At 49.8% G+C, this 21,759-nt stretch overlaps 2 protein-coding genes across 2 annotated transcripts in view; one reads left to right on the forward strand and one right to left on the reverse strand.

The window, feature by feature from the left end:
* LOC115641316 overlaps window positions 1–21,759 on the reverse strand; it is a 627,798-nt gene that overhangs the window by 217,163 nt on the left and 388,876 nt on the right.
* Window positions 641–21,759, forward strand: part of LOC115641397 (deleted in malignant brain tumors 1 protein-like) — a 60,903-nt gene continuing 39,784 nt past the window's right edge. Inside the window, exons 1-4 of the mRNA XM_030544527.1 lie at window positions 641–707; window positions 11,518–11,544; window positions 12,945–13,274; window positions 17,931–18,260. Of these exons, the coding sequence (XP_030400387.1) occupies window positions 11,523–11,544; window positions 12,945–13,274; window positions 17,931–18,260 (682 nt within the window). The 5' untranslated portion in view covers window positions 641–707; window positions 11,518–11,522. The remainder of the gene's footprint in view (window positions 708–11,517; window positions 11,545–12,944; window positions 13,275–17,930; window positions 18,261–21,759) is intronic.

Raw genomic sequence — 21,759 nt, forward strand, 5'->3', positions numbered from 1 at the left:
TAGCTGGGTTGACCTAAGCTTTAGGTGTAGATCAGGCCAAGCCTCAGCCTCGTTCAACTGAAGTAAGGGTGTCCACACAGCCCTCAGCATCACTTTAACTGCACAGGCTGATCCTCGCACTCACAGGCACAGTCACACCCGTGCGCCTACCCCCTGTCCACCAGGCGTTCGTGGATCAGTTCTGCTGACTCCCTGTGAACCAGTTCCAGGAACAGCCCCTCCACCCCATGTGTCCCAGAATCAGCTGTTCCAAGAGGGGTTTGTTTGCTCAGCATGTTTTGGGAACACTCATTTCACAATCCAATGATATAAATAAAGCCACAGTGCAGGGCATGAGGGTCACTTCTCCTCTGTGGGCTCAGTCGCACACACTCATTGGGTCACTGCAGGGGGTGCAGAGGGAGGGGTCTCTGCAGTGAGAGGCCTGTCACACCTCCTGCCCCCTTGGGTCCCTGCTCCCTTGGGTGCCTGCCCCATCTCCCCAGCCTCCCAGCCTGTGACCATCACACGGAGCTCAGCCTGCCACTCTCACAAGGACAATCGCCTAACCTAACGCCTGGCCACGCTGCCCCACAAGGACTGTGCTATGAACATGGGGTTTCCTGGGTGCCTCCTGCTCCCAGCTAGGCACCCCCTTGGCAGGAGCTCGGCTGCCTGCACTGGAACTGGGAACATAAGGATCTTCATCCTCCTGGCCTGGCTTTGGGGTGAGTGGCCTTTTCCCTTTTTTTCTGGCTTTGAATAGCCCTGGGGGCAACCTGTGATTCTCCAGCCCCACCCATGAGACACGGCATAGCTGTGTCCTGGGAGAACAGACTCCTGGGGTCTATTCCTGAGAAGGGAGTGGGGGCTTGTGGTTAGAGCAGAGGGGCGGGAGTCAAGACTTCTGGGGTCTATTGCTGCCTTGGGAAAGGGAGTAGAGTCTAGCAGTTAGAGTAGGGGGGTGGTACCAAGATCTATCTAGCTGCATGTACAATTTTACAATACAATTAGTTTCACTTTTGTTAAGTGTTAAAAGAGTAAAAAGAAACTGGCATGTCTCTGAATCCTGGAGGTGTTTCCCAGCCGCCCTTCGTTGGTGTCTTTAGGAACACGGGACACAGGGCTGGAAGGGCATGTTATAGAATCCCAGTCACACATTTATCAAGCGCCATCTTCACGTGAGTTAGCGCTTTCTCCCCTCACCCATTAGGAGGCTGTTCTGGAACCTTCTTTTTATTTCCAGCCTAAGGTGTCTCCTGGCCAGTTTATCTGCACTTTTTCTTAGGGCAACACTGTCCTTTGGCTTCAGTAGCTTTTCTCCCTCCCTGGTGTTCCCCCAGTGGATTCATACCGAGCAATCAGATCCCTGCTCAGCCTCTGCTGTGCCAGCTAAACCATCCGAGCTCTTCCAGGCTCCTCTTGTATGACCAGCCTCCATCCCTCAACCACCCTAGCAGCCCTTCTCTGCACCTAGTCCCATCTCAATCCATCTGTCTTGCATGCGGGTGGCCAGAACTGCACACAGTATTCCCCGAATGACCTAACTCCTGTCCTGCTCTTACCATGTTTGTTCAGTGTTTGAGGCTCCATTTCTTAACTATTATTATTAACTATTAAATATATTAAATATTAAATTATTAAATATTAACTATTATTTATTATGCAAACACAAGAATTCATGTTATGGCAGCACTGTATGCCAAGCTCAAGGCCCTGTGGTGCTGGACTCTGCACTGGCAGGGCGACAGGCAGTGTCTGCCTCCAAGAGCTCAGTCTAAATGAAGACAATAGAGAGGGGCAACAGGGGTACACAGAGGGGATATGATAGCAGCTGTTGCGAATGGAGCCCTGGTCTCATCACTCCCAGCCCAGTGCCCCTCGGCACTGCTGCTGTGCTTGGTGCTGTACAACGCACAACCAGAGACAGCCACTGGGCTCACAGTCAGCCATGAAATGTGCTGTCCCCAGACACAGCCCGTCTCAGACTCAGGTAGGCACTGACAGAACCTGGAGAACAAAGACAAGTTAACAGTAAAATCTCAGCTCCCTCTCAGCACCCACCAGCACTTCCAGAGGGCCAGCAATCCACTTTGTAAGCCCCAATATAGAGATGATGGTTCTGTCGCTGGACGCTAAAAAAAGAGCTCATCACTGAGAAAGTTTGCAGATGACACAGCTGGGGGGTGTAAATAGTGAAGAGGACAGGCTGAGAGATCCAGATGCTTGGTAAACTGGGTGCAAGCAAACATGCATTTTAATACAGCGACATGCAAATGTATACATCTAGGGACCAAAAACATGGGCTATACTTACAAGATGAACTCTCTCCTGGGAAGCAGTGCCCCTGATAAAGATTTGGGGGTCACAGTGGATAATCAGCTGAACACAAGCTCCCGGTGAGATACTGTGGCCAAAAGAGCTGCTGTGATCCTGCGATGCACAAACAGGGGAATCTCTAGTAGGAGCAGATAGTTTATTTTACTTCCGCATTTGGCACTGATGTGATCAATGCTGGAATCCTGTGTCCAGTTCTGGTGTCCCCCATTCAAGAAAGATGTTGATGAGTTGGAGAGGGCTTAGAGAAGAGCCATGAGAATGAGTAAAGGACTAGAAAACCTACTTAATCTGTTTAGCTTAACAAAGAGAAGGTTAAGGGGTGACTTGATCACAGTCTGTAAATATCTACACGGGGAACAAGTGTTTCAGAATGGCAGGGTCACCCGGGGGTGGGGCAAGTGGGGTAATTTGCCCCAGTCCCCCTGCCATGCCTCCGCTTTCTCCCGTCCCCCGGCGCCTCAATGCACCACGTCAGGAGCATCCCTGGACAGCGCTGCAGCGGCGTGGCTCCGGCGGGGCCGGAGCTCCTCTGGCTGAGTCAGAACTGCGTGGTAAGGGGGTGGGGCTGTGAGCTCCAGTCTCACCGAAGCCATGCTGCTGCAGCGCTGTCCAGGGGCCAGGGCATCTCCTGGACATGGCGTGCTGAGGCTCCGAGAGAGGGGAGAGGTGGCGGTAACCCAGGAGTGGCCCTGGACAGCGCTGCTGGAGGGGGGGCGGTCAGGGGACGGGGAATGGGGGGTTGGATTGTGGACGTTTTGGAGGTCTGTCAGGACTCGGTGGGGGAGGTGAATAGGGGTCAGGGCAGTTAGGGGATGAGGGGGTTGGGGGACATGGGGTTCTGGAGTGGTGGTTGTGGGGGCAGTGAGGGGACAAGGAGCAGGATGGGTCAGAGATTCTGAGGGGTGGCAATCGGGGGGTAGGAAGTGGGTGGGGGTTGGATGGGGTCAGGGCCAGGCTGTTTGAGGAGGCACAATCTTTCCTACCCTAAAGCTCATTCAGCAGTTTGAGGCTTGCAGACAGCTATTTAACACGAAGAGCCAAGCTGTTATCTTTTCCCTTAGGGCTACTGTCCTTTTCACTTCTCAAATGCCAAATTATAGTCTACATTTAATTTCAGTGCCATAGGGAGATCCATGTCAGGGGAGGGTAGCTTCATTTAAAAGTAGCCATTTTAGATTAACAGTGATAAAGCCAAGAGAGCCATGGGGGAGGAAGCACATGATAAGAGCAATATTATATACCACCTACCTCCTTCCCAACCATACCAAGGGAGACCCCCCTCCCCTGCATTCCCTGAGGCTCCAGAAGGGTTAATTCAGTGGTTCTCAAACTTTTGTACTGGTGATCCCTTTTACATAGCAAACTTCTTAGTGTGACCCCCCCATAAATTAATAACACTTTTTTATATATTTAACACGATTATAAATGCTGGAGGCAAAGTGGGGTTTGAGGTGGAGGCTGACAGCTTGCAACCCCCAGTAATAACTTCATGACCCCCTATGGGGTCCTGACCCCCAGTTTGAGAACCCCTGGGTTAATTTAATTTTACCACCCTGTGTCCATTCACATGCATGTGCTATTTTGAGCATTTCAGTTTTGACAACACAGGGTCATCCCAGATTCTGGAACAAGCTCAAATGCTCAGTTCATGGAGTAGGTACATAAACTATACTAAAGGCAAACCCACAGTAAACGTCTCCAGTTTGTGAGGGAGCCAGTCTCTAGGAAACAGATAAATTCATGGAGGTTAAGTCCATTAATGGTGTCAAGGTTTTCCCCCCCACTTTGAACTTTAGAGTACATATGTGGGGACCTGCATGAACACTTCTAAGCTTAATTACTAGCTTAGATCTGGTAACACTGCCACCACCCAGAATTTCAGTGTCTGGGGCACTTTCTGTCCCCCCAAACTTTTCCCCTCCCTGGGTTGCCTTGAGAGGCTTCACCAATTCCCTGGTGAAAACAGATCCAAACCCCTTGGATCTTAAAACAAGGAGGAATTAACCATCCCCCCTCCTTTCCCCCACCAGTCCCTGGTGAGTCCAGATCCAATCCCCTTGGATCTTAAAACAAAGAAAAATCAATCAGATTCTTAAAATAGAAAACTTTTAATTAAAGAAAGATAAAAATCATCTCTGTAAAATCAGGATGGAAAATGTTTTACAGGGTAATCAGATTCCTATAGACCAGAGGGACCCCCCCTAGCCTTAGGTTCAAAGTTACAGCAAACTGAGGTAAAATCCTTCCAGCAAAAGAAACATTTACAAGTTGAGGAAACAAAAATAAGACTAACATGCCTTGCCTGGCTAATTACTTACAAGTCTGAAACATGAGAGACTGATTCAGAAAGATTTGGAGAGCCTGGATGGACGTCTGGTCCCTCTTAGTCCCAAGAGCAAACAACCCCCAAAACAAAGAGCACAAACAAAGACTTCCCTCCACCAAGATTTGAAAGTATCTTGTCCCCCTATTGGTCCTCTGGTCAGGTGTCAGCCAGGTTTACTGAGCTTCTTAACCCGTTACAGGTAAAAGAGACATTAACCCTTAACTATCTGTTTATGACAAATGGCTATTAGCCAGGATGGGTAAGGAATGGTGTTTCTAGCCTCTGTTTGTCAGAGGGTGGAAATGGGTGGCAGGAGAGAGATCACTTGATTACCTGTTAGGTTCACTCCTTCTGGGGTACTTGGCATTGGCCGCTGTCAGTAGATAGGATAATGGGCTGGATGAACCTTTGGTCTGATCCAGTATGGCCATTCTTATGTTTTTATGTTCTGACTTAAATGAACCCAAAGTTATGGAGACAGATATGAATCAAGGAAGCCAGCAGAGTATCAGAAACCTGGAAAAATCTCTGACTGGATAGGCTGAGACGTTTGGTCACAAGCTGAAGTGGTTCAAAAGTTTTGGATTTTTTTTAAGCAAATTTTTTTTAATTGTTTCTTTAAACAATCAAACACAGCAAGCAGCAAATATTTGGCCTCACGGTTCTGAAACCCCAAACCATGTTCAGGCTTTGGCAGACTAATTTCAGTTTTTCAATAAAAAAAACCCAAACACAATAAATTTTGAAGGAAAGCAAACGTCTGTGATTTTTTCTGGTTTTTAAAACCTCTAGTTTTTAATCCAAAAAAAGTTTTGATGGAAAATATTTGTCTGACCCTTTTAATGAGTTTTAGTGCCTTTTAGCACTAGCTGATGCTGAGAACCAGCGATACCTTGTAAAGGTGACTTGAAAAGAAGTTTTCTCAAAACTGGGTTTGTGCAGATGTGGAAGGTTTTTAGATGTTTATTTTATCCAGGGCTGCCTGGGGGCAGGGGGCAGCAAGTGGGGCAATTTGCCCTGGTCCCCACAGGGCCCCCATGAGAATATAGTATTCGATAGTATTTTTATGGAAGGGGCCCCCAAAATTGCTTTGTCCCAGACCGCCTGAATCCTCTGGGTGACCCTGCATAATGGGCTCTTCAATCTAGCAGAGAAAGGGGGAACAGGATCCAGTGGTTGGAGTTAAAGCTGAGCAAATTCAGACTGAAATGAGGCTGTCATAAACAGATAGTTAAGGGTTAATGCCTCTTTTACCTGTAAAGGGTTAAGAAGTTCACCTAGCCTACCTGACACCAGACCAGAAGAACCAATGGGGGAACAAGATGTTTCAAAAGGAAGGAGGGAATTTTCCTTTGTTTAGAGTCAGTTTCAGCTTCAGCCGGAGAGGAAAAGATCAAGGAACCAGCCTCTTATCAGAGTAGTAAGTTTTAGAAAAGAATAAATAGGTTTATGTTTATTTTCTTTTTGTAACTTGTGTTCGCATTAGAGGAATAATCAAATTTGGGTATTCTTATGTGTACTAAGGTTTTTGCCCAGGGAACATCCTGTGTTTTAAATCTGTTGTCTGTGAGATCAGCTTGTATGCTGTCTCCCAGAGGTTTTTTCTTTTACCTTTCTTTTCTTTAATTAAAAGTCTTCTTTTTAAGAACCTGATTGATTTTTCCCTGTTGTTAAGATCCAAGGGGACTGGATCTGGACTCACCAGGAATTGGTGGGGGAAAGGAGGGGGGATGGTTAAATTCTCCTTGTAATAAGATCCAAGGGGTTGGATTGGTGTTCACCAGGAAATTCGTGAAGGAGTCTCTCAAGACTACCCAGGGAAGGGAGTTAGTCCTTGGGAGTAGTGGCAGCCTATTGATCTAAGCTGGTAATTAAGCTTAAGAGGTTCACATGCAGGTCCCCACATATATACTCTAAGGTTCAGAGCAGGGGTAAAACCTATGACAGAGGCATTTACCAAGGATCGTGTGGATGCTTCATCATTTTTGACAACTTTTAACTCAAGATAGGATGTTTTTCTAAACATTCTAGGAATGATTTCAGGGCAGGTCTCTGGCCTGTGCTATACAGGACTCAGACTAGATGACCAAAGTGGTCCCTTTTGACCTAGGAATCTATGAATCTGTAAAACCCCCGAGTCAGGGTATGGCTACACTTGCAGCTGTACAGCGCTGGCAGTTACAGCTGTCTTCGTACAGCTGTGTAGGGAAAGCGCTGCAGTGTGGCCACACTGACAGCTACCAGCACTGCAGTGTGGCCACATTTGCAGCATTTGCAGCGCTGTTGGGAGTGGCTGAACAGGCATTCTGGGATACCTCCGAATACCTCTGGAGGCCAATTACAGCACTTTTGGTGGCCACACTGGCGGAGCAGCACTGCATCACCAGCGCTGCAATCGTTATACCCCAGGCAGAGCAGGAGTACAGCCAGCGCTGTAGCCAGGGAGATGCAGCGCTGTATGTGCCTTGCAAGTGTGGACGGTGAGTAGTTGCAGCGCTGTAAACCCACCACCAGTGCTGCAACTCTCCAGTGTAGCCAAGCCCTCAGACTGAAACTTTCTATCATGCTATCAGACTGTGCTGGGTGTGCGGGGCTGGGGCAGGTTTGTGGAGCCCCTGGACTCTCACAAAGCTGCAGAAACACTTTGCATTCAAAGTTTCTCCCTTTATCTGAGAGCAGCACTGCTGGGCCACCGAGTCTGGTGAAGAATTCATTCACTAGAACGAATGTATTACATTGATTCATTGTGTACTTATTAGCCTCAGTCAAATCCAAACCGATTATCAGCTCACCCACAATCCTGGCTTCTTGCTCGAATTCCAGTGTTTCTATTTTCAAACCCAATTTCCCCCATTTTTGGAAGGATGCACACTCCCCAGTCATGTCTACACTGCGCACAGAGCCAGCTGTGGGGGTGTGAATTGCAGAGTGCGCCAAAGAGCTGCACTTGGACTGATCTGTGTGGATGCTGCTGGCGCGAATTGAAGGTTCCTAATTTGAGTTAACACCCTGTGAAAGAGGACTAGGGTAACTATGGTAACAGCCCCTCCGTAAACTGGGCCGGCAGGGGGAGTTCACATGTTGTAACTGCCCCCCCATACACACACGCTGGGCGGGGCAGGGGAAGGTCACACACTGTAACTATCCTGCCCTCCCTCCCTCCACCCACACACATACACACTGAGGAGAGCGCTAGGCTGGGCCAGACCTGGGAGGAGCAGGGCATTATGCTCCTGTCCCAGATGTGGTCTGGCTACAGAACTTGCTCGTCCACCCCAGCTGTGTTCATCCTTAAATCCTTTAATGCCCTGCCAGGTACGGCTGAGGTTCGGCTCCCTAAGGGATGTTACACACAGCGCCTCCCAGTGGCTGAGCAGAGCACTACAGGTTAACATCCCAGTCCATCTCCCCCATTAAGTTCCATGTTCCTGCCATTTAGTCACACTGTCACACTGGCTGTGAAGTTCAGGATGGATCAGTCTGTCCAGTGTCTCTGAACCACTGTGGGCCCCTAACGGCAGAAGGCCAACGTGTAGCAGCTTGGCCATTTGGCTGGCCGCTAGTTACAACAACCGACTGGGGTTGTTCTGGAATCCTTGAGTCGGCATCGTCTCGTTCAGCATCCACCGCCTGTTGGGTTTGCTCTGTGGATGGTGTCTGTTGAACTCCCCCTGTCGGTTTTGGTCACTGTGATCTGGGCGCTGAATTCTTTTCCTTGATGACAGCTGGAGCCATCCATCCTTTTTCTCTATCCAGTTTGAGGTGAACACGATCAGTGGGTTCCAGACCCGGCAGGTCTCAAGCTGAGTGATGGCCCTTGTAAAGGTGTCTGTCGTGTAGGGGCCAGCTGCCCCCACTGGCACTGGGTGGGTTGTTTGGCTGCCCTCACCCCATGCCAGGAGAGAGGGGAGGGGTCAAGGAGCAGTTGGGACTCTGGGACTGAGAGAGCCTCTAGCCAATCGTAGCCAGTGCCCAAAGTCAGTCTGACTGACCAGGCAGCCAGGCCAATCAGGGAGCCCAGCTGAGGTCCCGGCCTCCGTGCATGCTGGGGAAGGAGACAGCGAGAGCAGCCCCCAGGGAGGAGCTGGGGCGGAGCCAGGGGGAGAAAAGCCGTGTGAGAGGGTGGGAGGGGCTGAGTAAAGACCGAGCCACATATGTGGGGGCTGGTGAGGGGGGCAGGGCTGGGGCCAGCAAGTGGGAGGTGGGTCAGTAAGGGGCCGGGGCCAGGGATGGTGAGGGGCGGGTCAGGGACACTGAGAGGGTGGGGCCAGCAAGGGGGAGGGGTCAGGGTCGATGGGAGGTTGGGGCAGGGCCCAGGGTGAGGGTTGGGGAGGGGGGCAGGGTGAGAGTCATGGGGGGCCGGGCCAGGGTTGGTCGGAGGGCAGGGCGATGGTCAGTGAGGCAGGCAGGGTGAGTGTCAGTGTGAGGGGGTGGGGACAGGGTGACTGAGGGAGTGGAGCCAGGGTCAGCTAGGGAGGTGGGGCTGGGGTCAGTGTTGGGAGCAGGGCCAGTGAATGTGACCAGGAACAGTGTGGGGACAGGGCCAGGATTGCTGAGGGGGGTGGGTCACAGGTCAGTGAGGGGCGGGGTCAGGGACACTGAGAGGGTGAGGCCAGCAAGGGGATGGGGTGAGGGATGGCTCAGTGGTTTGAGCATTGGCCTGCTAAACCCAGGGTTGTAAATTCAATCCTTGAGGGGGCTAGTTGGGGATTGGTCCTGCTTTGAGCAGGGGGTTGGACTAGATGATCTCCTGAGGTCCCTTCCAACCCTAATAATCTATGAGCTGCTTAGTGTATTCTGTAGCCTGCTAGCAAGTTTTCTCACAGTTTCAGGCTGTTTCTGAGAGAGATAAATTTGTGTGCCCTTTTTAAGAGCTTAGGTGTGGATACAGCTACTACCCCAGTTAGGGGAATGTTACTCATTGGGAATCTATCTAGTAGCCAGGCAGGAGCACCCCAGCTCGCAGATGGACCAGACATGGATAAGAGGAGAAGCTGGGGAGGAGGAGGTACTGTGGTGAGGGGACAAGATAATTTGGAAGCCTCTTTGCCATTGTCTCCAGTGTTCAGGTTCAGTCCTGGGTTCTTACGAGCTGCTGTGAGGTCCCACAAGAGCGAGGATGTCACGGATTCACAGGACTTGTGCTCTCTCTTGGCTCTGGAAGGTCCCTAGGAGGAGCCCCCTTGAGTGCGACAGCCCTTCTCGGGGGTCCACTCTCCCTCAGGGGTTAAGCCATTGTGCATGTTGGCTGGGATTTGTCCCTCTTAGCCTGGGTGTTCTCTCTCCTGGCTTCAGGGGTATTATGATAACAAGCTTTAACTCTCTAGCTTCTGTTTAAACCTTCTAAGACTAGGGAGTTTATAGTGGTGGAGCTGCAGTGATGCAGTGGTGCTGCTGTAAGCTCTCTAAGGTAATCACTCTGAGCTGACGGGAGAGCTCTCCAGTTGGCTTAACTACTCCAGCCCTGTGAGCGGCAGTAGCTATGTCGATGGGAGAGCTTCTTCCGCCCACATAGTGCGGTCCACACCGGTGCTTAGGTCGGTGTAACTTACATCGCTCAGGGGGTGGCTTTTTCATACTCCTGAGCAACGTAAGTTACACAGCAGCAAATGCTGGTGTAAACATTACCTAAGCTAGTTTCATGTTTTTCAAGTTGCTCCTGCCTTTGGTTCTGTTGTTTGACTCATTCAGACTGGTTTGCTATTTGAATAGCTGGGGTTAAAGTTACATCTCTCTTCAGTTGTAGCTGCTGTGAAAGGATTTTATCTGTTAACCCAATAACCAGCTTGTCTGTGATATTTTCAAACTTTGCATTCCCAAAATCACAGTTTTCAGCCTATCTATGCGGAGCTCTTATAAAACATTCCAAACTTTTCCCTGGGTCTCGAGTTCTCTGGTGAAAACAAGCTCTTCCATAAGCCACGTTTCTCTGAGATATAAAGTATGCAGCAAACATAGCCAGTCCCCTTTCATAGTCACCTTTGTGACTGTCTTCAGTAACATGAAAGGATTTAAAGATATGCTCTGCTGGCTTCCTGTAGCCGACATTAAAGAAGATACCTGCATCTCTCCAGTGTCTTTGTGCAGGCTTGGCAGCAATGTGAAATCTTGTTTCCAGTGCGTCCATGGTGAGGTTTGTGAAAGCTGAAGTTCTCTGGGGCACTGAAGAGTGGCCTGGTGACGAGATCCTGCAACCTTTGTAGCTTTGTTCTATTTCTGTTCTTAGTTTACTCCAGACACTGTCGTGTTTTTCTGTACCAGACATGGACTGGTCACAGACTTTGCTTTTACAGACCACAATCCTTTAATGCTCTGCCAGATATGGCTGAGGTTAGCTTTAAAAAAGGTATTTTACACAAATCACCACCTACTGGCTGAGCTGTATAATACAGTTTAGCACTGCATTACACAGCGTGTGGGGCTGTCACAGTTCAGGTCGGGGGGAAGCCAGGCCTGAGGAGAGCAGGGTGTGAGGGTCCTTCGGAGGTGCAGGCAGTGTGAAAGCAGGTGGCTCGGTTTGGAAGAGCTGGTGCAGTGTCACTGGTTCTGATGTCGCTCACCAGGTCTTGTCTTTTGCTGGCTACTTAGGGCTCTTCTGCACTGGAAACATTACAGTGGCACAGTGGCAGCTCTGCAGCTACAGCACTTCTGTGTAGATGCTACCGACTCTGACAAGAGGGGCAGGAGGGTCTGTCCATCGCCCTGAGAGGCAGTGGATAGATCACTGAAATACAACATGCAGCTGAATCTTTTCTCTCAGTGAATCCAGCGATGGCAGGGGAGAGCTCACTTACATCAGCCAGTGTTTGGAAATCCCCGTGGTGACCAGCCATGGAGACAGAGACTTACCTCATCTCTTTGTTTTCTTTCAGCTTCCATGACAGGATTCCCCATGACAGGTAAATACAAACATAGGCAGAGGGTGGGGGTCTGTCTGTATGTGTAGGGTGCATGCGGCAGTGTGCAGCTTTCTCATAAATTGGGATGAGGAAGGGCAGAGTTAAGGTTATTTAATCTAGTCATCCAATAGTAGGAGTAAAGACCTGGGTTCAAATCCTGCCTCCACCAGACTTAGCCCACCAGTGAATTGTTAACAAAGCAGGCTGTGTGGCAGAGTGCGCAGAGCGCAGGGCATCCTGGCTGTTGGATACTGGTGGAAATCCCCAGCCATCCAGCGTCTGAAGGGCTCATGCTTGCCCAGTAAGGCCAATTGAAATTTGGGCTCTGGCAGCGGCTGGCTGAGCCACGTCAGTCTGGGGTGATCCCAGATTTACCCTGGGGTATGATCTGACCCAACAGATATTTTTGCCTTTAGTTATTGTTAGAGCTGTTTCAGCTCAGCTCTGGCTGTGGCTGGGTGAGTGGCCCCATCTCTGCAAAGGGCAACTGGAGGTGCTGTGTACCTACACTGGGGTGCGGCGATGCTAGCTGGGGCCTGCGGGAGGTGGGGGTGTGGTACCAGGAGATGGGCTGCCATGGTGCTGTCACCACAGGACAGTGCTCAGTTCAGCACAGGGCCGGCCCTGTCTGTCTGGACGTTGTGGCATATAGAGGAGCTGAGTCAGCCCTAGTCAGGGCCAGTGGAGGCTTTGGGGGAGCAGAACTACAGCCCTGTGAGGCTGCTGCTGTTGGCTCTGGTCAGGCAGGGTCATCGGGATGCAGACGGGGAGGGAGCCCAGGCAGGGGGCAAAGGGCAGTTCAGTCTCCTGACCAGTTATGCCCTTTGCCCCTCGGCTGGGAGCCGCTCAGACTGAGAGCTGGCCTGGCCTGCACACACCTGTCCTGTCATGGAGGGGAATTAACCCCAGCCGCTCATTTCACATTTTGGGCATCAGAGAGCTGCTGTGGCTGCGACTTCCACTCACTACCTGCTTGGACCCAGGGCCCCAGACGTGAAAGCCCAGTGCCTGTTCCCTCAACACCAGCCACTGCCCCTGCTTGAGCTGGGGCCAAATGGGAACCGGTGCCCTCCGGAGGAAAAGCTCCAGGTCTCCTTCCCCCCGTGTACTGCATCAGCTCATCCCCCTCGCACAGACTGTACTGGAACTGGCATCCCCTGCGGGGAAAGACCCTGTGTCCCATTCTCCACCCGAGTCAGCCATTCCCCCATGCCTGGGGCTGGATCAGAGCTGGAGACCTCCAGAAAGGAACTCCCCAGTGTCCTATTCTCAGTCCCCCTGAGCCAGCCAGTCTGCCACACAGGGACTGAATGGGAGCCAGAGTAAACAACAGGGGACAAGCCCCATATTCCTTTCCTCTAGCCTATCCCTGAGTGTTTATTCCCTTGGGGTGTTTGCAGAAGCTGGCATCCCAGAACTAACTCAGCTCCGACTGGTGAACGGCCCGAGTCGCTGTGCTGGGAGGGTCGAGGTGCTTCACAACCAGCAGTGGGGAACTGTGTGTGATGATGGCTGGGACATAACTGATGCTGGAGTCGTGTGCAGGCTGCTGGGCTGTGGGAAGGCATCATCAGCCCCAGGAGAGGCTCGATTTGGGCAAGGATCAGACCCTATCTGGCTGGATGACGTCAACTGCGCAGGGACAGAAGCTGCCCTCTCCAGTTGCAGTGCTCGGCCTTGGGGAGAGAATGACTGTACCCACGGAGAAGATGCCGGTGTTGTGTGCTCAGGTAACCTTCATCTACCACCATACATGTTACAGGGAGCAGAGTGGGAAGATCGTTACAGGGCATTGTCCCCTCACAGGCAGTGCTGACCCCAGCACGGTGCTTGGGGCCTGTGCTTCAGGGAGCAATATGGCGGCTCCAGTAGGGAGCGCTCTCCTCTCAGTCTGTACTGACCCTAATTCCCCTGTGCGGTTCTATGGGCCTGTGCTGCAGGGAGCGGTGTGGGGGCTCAGTAGGGGACACTCATGGTTTCTCCTTGAAGTAAGTGCTGGCCCAAGTGCCCTAGTGTGGTGCTGCAGGGCCTATGCTGCAGTTAGAGGGGTGTCAGTAGGGGGCGCTCTCCCTTTGCAGTTGTGTTGGGCCTAATACCCCAGTGCGGTGCCATGGGGAAGCCTTGTCTGTGCCCACTAGGGGACTGCTCCCCAACTGCCTCAGCCACAGGCCACACAAGCCATGCCCTCTAGGCCTTGTGGGGGCGGGGGTCTTCTCTCTCCAGGTTGGCAATAAGCACATTTCGCTCCTCAGCCCTCCGAGCGTCCTCCTGCAGAATCCAGTCCTTGTCCCGCTTGGCATTCACAGCAGTCACAGATCTGCTGCTCCCAAAGGAACAGGGTCCCAAGGTGACCAGCTCCACCTCTCCTCTCTACCCCAATCAACACACAGCCCTAGATCCCAAGGACAGGTGATTTCACAGAGTGTAGAGATTCGAGGGGCAGTAAGGAGAAGGGTTGGAAAGAAATGGTTCCATGGCCAATAAAATCATACCACGCTGACTAGAGCCTAGACCAGCGGTAGTCAACCTATGGCACGGGTGCCGAAGGCGGCACGTGAGCTGATTTTCAGAGGTACTCACACTGCCTGAATCCTGGCCACCAGTCCGGGGGGCTCTGCATTTTAATTTAATTTTAAATGAAGTTTCTTAAGCATTTTAAAAAACCTTATTTACTTTACATACAACAACAGTTTAGTTATATATTATAGACATAGAAAGAGACCTTCTAAAAACGTAAACATGTATGACTGGCATGTGAAACCTTAAATTAGAGTGAATAAATGAAGATTCGGCACACCACTTCTGAAGGGTTGCCGATCCTTGGCCTAGACTCATTGAACGAGATACTTTTCTGTCTGGCAGAGCAATGCTCACCCCACAGTCCTTTCAGGGTTTTACTCCAGACCTGGCTGTGATCTCCTGTTTCTGAGACAAACGCTGTCAGCTGCCTCCTGGGTGAAAGGGAGGTCTTGTCCCCTCTCCTCTTTCTTTGTAGGTACAGACCATTGTCTCTTCCCAGAGCAGGTCTGTCTTTGGAGACTTGTGCTGAGGGTCCTTTGTCTTTGTAAATTCTCAGGCCCCCACTGGGCCCAGACAGGGAATACAGCCTGTCTCCACAGCTCTGCTTTGTTCTATGTGCTGATTGGCTCAGCCAAAGGGATTGCCATGGCACAGGTGACAAGCTTCATTTCAACACTTCTGGGCATCATATTCTAAATTTTACATGTCTCGTCAACTGTGTCCCATACAAACATCTTGCTCCCATTAGGTCGACCAGCCGGCTGCTGGCTCTTCCTAGAGACCTCACATACCACCTACTGGGAGTTATTGTGCATATATCTCACCCAGGGGATCCCTGTATAACTCTAGGCATCCCTGTGCCCTCTGCCAGTTGGCGTCTAATTACCTCTGGGCCAGACTCCTCTGTGACACACTTGGGACCTGGGTAACTGTAGCTCCCACTGGTTGAATTTGGTGTCAATGGAGGCTGCAGCCACTCACTCAAACGAAAAATCCAGGGCCAATTTCTCAAGAGTCCAGTTCCTAATCACTGTGTTCCCGTGGATTTGCATATCAGGGGATAAGTCCTGAAGTTGTAACTTCCCCAAAAGCTGGACACAGGAGATGCAATTCTTCCTCACTTCCTGTCCTACACAGCCTATTTATTTCCCTGTCCTGTTTCTCAGCTTCTCTGTCCTACCCCAGAAGTGGCTGCATGTCAGCGGGGGGAGTCTTCTTCTTTTGTGTATGTCACAAGTCGATATCTATGTAACCCTTCTGTCAGTGACATCGGAAGCGACCAGGGCTGGCTTCAATATCTAGGAGTTGCTTTCCAGCAACATAACACAGATCCGGCTTGAGCATCCACCCAGTAACCTGGTACAAGTACACACCACCCCCTGGGTGCTTCTACAAGGGAAAGCTTCTCCTCTTGCAAGCACAGTGTCTCAGTGCAGAAAAGAAACTTTTTTATAAAAGGGTGGAAGCCCCCCGGCATTAACTTGGGAAAACGCCACAAACAGGATTAGAAACATAAAATCATGAGCAAAACACCTGCCCCGGAGTATTTTGGGCAGTGTCTTTTGCCTCAGGTTCTTGAATCCAGTAACTAAAAGTTCCTTTAAGGTGCCCCTCCCTTCTCCCTCCACCGCACCCCACTCACTGTGGCTGTCCTTGGTTAGTGAAGACCCAGAGTTCAGAGGTGCACCTGTGTGAGTTCAGCTCCCACCATGGGGGCGGGGAGGAGAGCGCCTGGCTGATTTTCTGTCTGAGTGCTTGCTCTGGTGGCAGCTGCCCTGCTAGCCACTCACCACTCTGCTCACCCTCACCTGCTGCTCCCGGCCTCTACACTGTGACCTCTGCAGGTCGCTCTCTTGAGGCGCCACACAGTTGTCAGTGACTGTCAGCTCTTAATGGGGAAAGCTCAGTGCTGAAGCAGGCCGGGCAGAAACAGTCTTGCAACAGGTGATTTCAGATCCAGTGATCACTGAAACTGAAAGGACTCCTAATGGAGCCTTAATTAACTGTATCTTTGAAGAGTGGTGAGGGGCAGATTGAACCATGCCTAGACCTCTTACACAGAGCCCACATCACTTAGCAGGGACACCCATCTCCACCCCCTCTCACTCTTGATAGGAGTTTGGTATCTGAGCCCCCTGGTTTGTGAGTTCAGTTCAGTTGTGGGTGACCCCCTCAGTCAGGGCAGGCTAAGCACAGTTCTGCTGCCCTTTACTCAGACAATCTGGACAATAACTTTTAACTGCCCCCAGATTCTAAAATGTCATTAAAATTAATGTTTAAAATTAAATATACACAAGTTAAGAGGGAAGGTACTGCACATCTGGACTCAGGCTTGAGTTATGAGGGATTACAGGTATTGGTTACAAGGATCATGAGATACACATGGATCACATAACCAGCATAGACCCAGATTGGGGTGCGGGACTTTTTAAAGCGTCACCCATGGAATGTATTAAGAGTCCAAGTGAGTATCAGTGTAGCGAATAAGTAAATGGGTGGGATGCGTCCCTTGGTTCATCAGGGAAGGAAGTGGATTATTCCCCTGGTCGACGGTCTAGATTACTCAACGTGGTATAGATGGTGTCCCGTGATGTGTTCCGCATAGATGTCTCTGGACCACCTGATGGTGTTGGACACCATGAGCTGTCTCATAAGTCGGGTGTAGCGTCGTACAGTGATTTTTAAACACCAGACAACATAGCTCTGTCTGCTAGATACCTAGGCAGAGTGGGAGTGTTCATGTAAACACAGTCTGGTCCTAAAGCCTTTCCCCCTCCCCAGCTCATCACAAGCTGTCAGGGGAGAGCTCATTCAGACCTTGCTTACCTGTAGCTTGTTCAACCATCTGACTGTGTATCCTCAAGCTCCAGTCTTCTAACGTGGCTCTGCTCCACCACCTGTGACTGTCTGTATTGGTGCTCCACAGGCACACTGAGAAGATCAGGTTAAGCCACGTTTCTGCACTGCAGCAATTCCTCTGGCCTAGTCCAGGATCTGTGTCCCAGGTTGTAAATGGGCAAATTACAAGTTAGGGCTTCTGAAAATCCATCAGCATGGCAGTCTCTATCCCAGTGTGAGGACACAGCTGTCAGCCCAGCTCTGCCATCATTCATCTGAGACTGGTACTGGGCTGGCAGCACTAGACACGAGTGCAGCAATGGCTGCCAGAAAACAATGTTACCAAGTCAGTCATGGCAAGTCAGGAGGAACCGCAGGGGCAGGTGTTTGCTTCAGGAGGGGGTCGATCTACTTGTAGGAAGTGTGCATTGCCTCTGCACTGGTCGGAATCATTGTCAGCCTTGTGAGCAGCAGGTTCCTGCCAGGCTTCAGTGTGCTCCAGGCAATTCTAAGGGGGATGGACTCTGGGTGAGGTTTTCAGGGAGCTATGGAGCCAACTCACATAAATGCAATTCTGATGTCAGGCTAAGGCAATCACTAATGACACGGGTGACTGTGTTCAGCTCCCAATCACTAAGATTCTTATGTCAGCGTCTGCCCCGCAGCACTGCACAGTATCGCACTGGAGCGAATACCAGCGCCAGGTGTAAGGGTGTAAATCTGCTCCCCAGGACGTTCCTGCTAGCAGTGCGGGGGGTGATCTTTTTAAGTGCTCTAGTGGGAGCAGTAGGTCAGAGTGCCATCCAGTCTGCCTACTTAGGTGACAGCCTAATTAGGTGAGAGCTGGCTGGGAGGGGAGTGGACAAACTTCAACATTGCCCAAGTGATTAGCCTGGTCAGTGGTGGGGAGACCCTGACAGGCAGTTGCTGTGTGCAGAGACTGGACAGAGGCGCTACATTCCCCAGCGACACGAGAGATCAGATGCACAGGAACCTCCCTGAGCGTTTCTCCCTTTGGGTGTTTGCAGATGCTGGCATCTCAGCAGTGGTTCAGCTCCGACTGGCGAATGGCCCGAGTCGCTGCGCTGGGAGGGTCGAAGTGCTTCACAACCATCAGTGGGGAACCGTGTGTGATGACAGCTGGGACTTACAGGATGCCGCAGTCGTGTGCAGGCAGCTGGGCTGTGGGACGGCGTTATCAGCCCCAGGAGGGGGTCACTTTGGGCAAGGATCTGACCCTATTTGGCTGGATGATGTGAACTGTGCAGGGACAGAAGTTGCCCTCTCCAGTTGCAGCGCTCGGCCTTGGGGGGAGAATAACTGTAACCACAGAGAAGATGCCGGTGTTGTGTGCTCAGGTAACTTGCATCCATTACATCACTGTGGGTGGTGCAGGGATTGGGATGGGAAGCTTTCAGCACAGCTCTGCTGTCTGAGTCAGCGCTGACCCCAGTATAGTGCTAAGGGCCTGTACTGCAGGGAGCCGTTTCGGGGTCACAGTAAGTGTCGCTCTTCCTGTAGTGTCAGTAGTGACCCCATTTCCATACACAATTCTACAGGCCTGCGCTGCAGGGAGCAGGATGGGGGCTCAGTAGAGGGTGCTCTGCCCTCGCAATCAGTGCTGGCCCCAGTGCCCCAGCACAGCACTTAGGGCCTGCGTTGGAGGGAGAAGTACATGTGCCTCTGTGGGAGACCCTGTGTGGTTAAGCAGCCTCTGTAGTGCCTCTGTGGTGAAGCACTGGAATGGGTTCCCTAGGGAGGTGATAGACACTTAATCCTTAGAGGTTTTTAAGGACCGGCTTGATAAACCCTTGGCGGGATGATTTAGTTGGGGTTGGTCCTGTTGACCTCCTTAGGTCTCTTTGAACCCTAATATTCTATGATTCTATGACCCTCCCCATTGCTGACCGCGCCGATCCCCCCTGCCCCACTACAGCACAACGGGGCCCCGGGTAACCATAGATCCCATTTGTGGGATTTGAAGTTGAATGGATCCTGCAGCCACTCAGAGATCCCTTTATGAAGTGTGGGGTTCCTATCACCATCACTCTGGGTGATTTCCATCTCAGCTAATTACCCCTGAACCTATAATATGTCCCACTGCTGTGACTGGAGTGAGGGATCTTCCTCACTTCTTCTCTTACACAGCCCATGAGTTTCTGTGCCCTGTCTCTCTCTACCTTATTCAACCCCACAGGTGGCTGCATGGTAGTGGCGGGGAGTAGGGCTGTCAAGTTACTCAAAAAATAATAGTGATTAATTATGAGAGAAATAATTAATCATGATTAATCACAAAGTTAATCACCCCTTTATACAATAATAGAATACCATTTATTTCAATTTTTTGGGATGTTTTCTACATTTTCAAATATATTGATTTCAATTACAACACAGAATACAAAGTGCACAGTGATCACTTTATATTTATTTTTGATTACAAATGTTTTCACTGTAAAAAAAGAAACACAACAAATAGTATTTTCAATTCACTTCATACAAGTACTGTAGTGCCAGCTCCTTATCAGGAAAGTTGAACTTACAAATGTAGAATGATTTGCAAATAATAACTGGAATAAAAAATAAAACGATGTAAAATTTTAGATCTTACAAGTCCACTCATCTAGTTCAGCTAATTGCTCAGATAGACAAGTTTGTTTACCTTTGCAGGAGATAATGCTGCTTTTTTACAATGTTACCTGGAAGTGAGAACAGGCATTCACACAGCACTGTTGTAGCTGGTGTAGCAAAATATTTAAGTGCCAGTTATGCTAAATGTTCATATTCTATTCTATGATTCTATGTCCCTTCATGCTTCAACCACCATTCCAGAGGACACGTGTCCATGCTGATGAAGGGTTCTGCTCGACAACGATCCAAAGCAGTAGAGACCGACAGATGGTCATTTTCATCATCTGAGTCAGATGCCACCGGCAGAAGGTTGATTTTCTTTTTTAGTGGTTCAGGTTCTGTAGTTTCCACACTGGAGTGTTGCTCTTTTAAGACTTCTGAAAGCCTGCTCCACACCTTGTCCCTCTCAGGTTTTGGAAGGCACTTCAGATTCTTAAATCTTGGGTCCAGTGCTGTAACTAGCTTTAGAAATGGTAACTAGCTTTAGAAATCTCACATTGGTACTTTCTTTGCGTTTTGTGAAATTTGCAGTGAAAGTGTTCTTAAAATGAACAACATGTGCCGAGTCATCATCCAAGACTACTGTAACATGAAAGATATGGCAGAATGCAGATGAAATACATAGCAGGAGATACACAATTCTCCTCCAAGGGTTTCAGTCACAAATTAAATCAACACATTGCTTTTTTAACAAGCATTATCAGCATGGAAGCATGTTGTCTGGAATAGTGGCCGAGGCATAAAGGGGCATGTGAATATTTAGCATATCTGGCACGTAAATGCCTTGCAATGCAACCTGCAAAAGTGCCATGCAAATGCCTCGTCTCACTTTCGGGTAACACTGCAAATAAGAAGCAGGCAGCATTATCTCCTGTAAATGTAAACAAACTTGTTTGTCTGAGCGATTGACTTAGCAAGAAGTAAGACTGAGAAGATGTGTATAAGATCTAAGTTTTACATTGTTTTTTTTCCTTTTGAGTGCAGTTATGTAACAAAATAAATCTATATTTGTCAGTTGCACTTTCACAATAAAGAGTTTGCACTACAGTACTTTTATGAGGTGAATTGAAAAAATACTATTTCTTTTACTATTTTTACAGTGCAAATATTTGTAATCCAAAATACCTTAAAAGCTGTTTTTTCCGGCACTTTACCAGCTGGAAAACTCTATATATCGGCATTTCTGATCATAGAATATCAGGATTAGAAGGGAACTCAGGAGGTCATCTAGTCCAACTCCTTGCTCAAAGCAGGACCAATTCCCAAATAAATCATCCCAGCCAGGGCTTTGTCAAGCTTGACCTTAAAAACCTCTAAGGAAGGAGATCCACCACCTCCCTAGGTAACCCATTCCAGTGCTTTGCCACTCTCCTAGTGAAAATGTTTTTCCTAATATCCAACTTGAACCTCCCCCACTGCAACTTGATACCATTACTCCTTGTTCTGTCATCTGGTACCACCGAGAACAGTCTAGATCCATCCATTCCGCTTTGGAACCCCCTTTCAGGTAGTTGAAAGCAGCTATCAAATCCTTCCTCATTCTTCTCTTCCGCAGACTAAATAATCCCAGTTCCCTCTGCCTCTCCTCAGAAGTCATGTGCCCCAGCCCCCTAATCATTTTTGTTGTCCTCCGCTGGACTCTTTCCAATTTTTCCAAATCCTTCTTGTAGTATGGGGCCCAAAACTGGACATAGTACTCCGGATGAGGCCTCACCAATGTCGAATAGAGGGGAACGATCACTTCCCTCGATCTGCTGACAATGCTCCTACTTATACTGCCCAAAATGCTGTTAGCCTTCTTGGCAACAAGGACACACTGTTGACTCATATCCAGCTTCTCATCCATTGTAACCCCTAGGTCTGTTTCTGCAGAACTGCTGCCTAGCCACTTGGTCCCTAGTCTGTAGCAGTGCATGGGATTATTCTGTCCTGAGTGCAGAACTCTGCACTTGTCTTTGTTGAACCTCATTGGGTTTCTTTTGGCCTAATCCTCTAATTTGTTTAGGTCCCTCTGTATCCTATCCCTACTCTCCAGGGTATCTACCACTCCTTCCAGTTTAGTGTCATCTGCAAACTTGCTGAAGGTGCAGTCCACACCATTCTCCAGATCATTAATGAAGATATTGAACAAAACTGGCCCCAGGACCGACCCTTGGGGCATTCCGCTTGAAACCGGCTGCCAACTTGACTTGGACCTGTTGATCACTAACCGTTGAGCCCAACAATCTA

The sequence above is a fragment of the Gopherus evgoodei genome, unplaced genomic scaffold (assembly GCF_007399415.2).
Source record: "Gopherus evgoodei ecotype Sinaloan lineage unplaced genomic scaffold, rGopEvg1_v1.p scaffold_34_arrow_ctg1, whole genome shotgun sequence".
NCBI lineage: Eukaryota > Metazoa > Chordata > Testudines > Testudinidae > Gopherus > Gopherus evgoodei.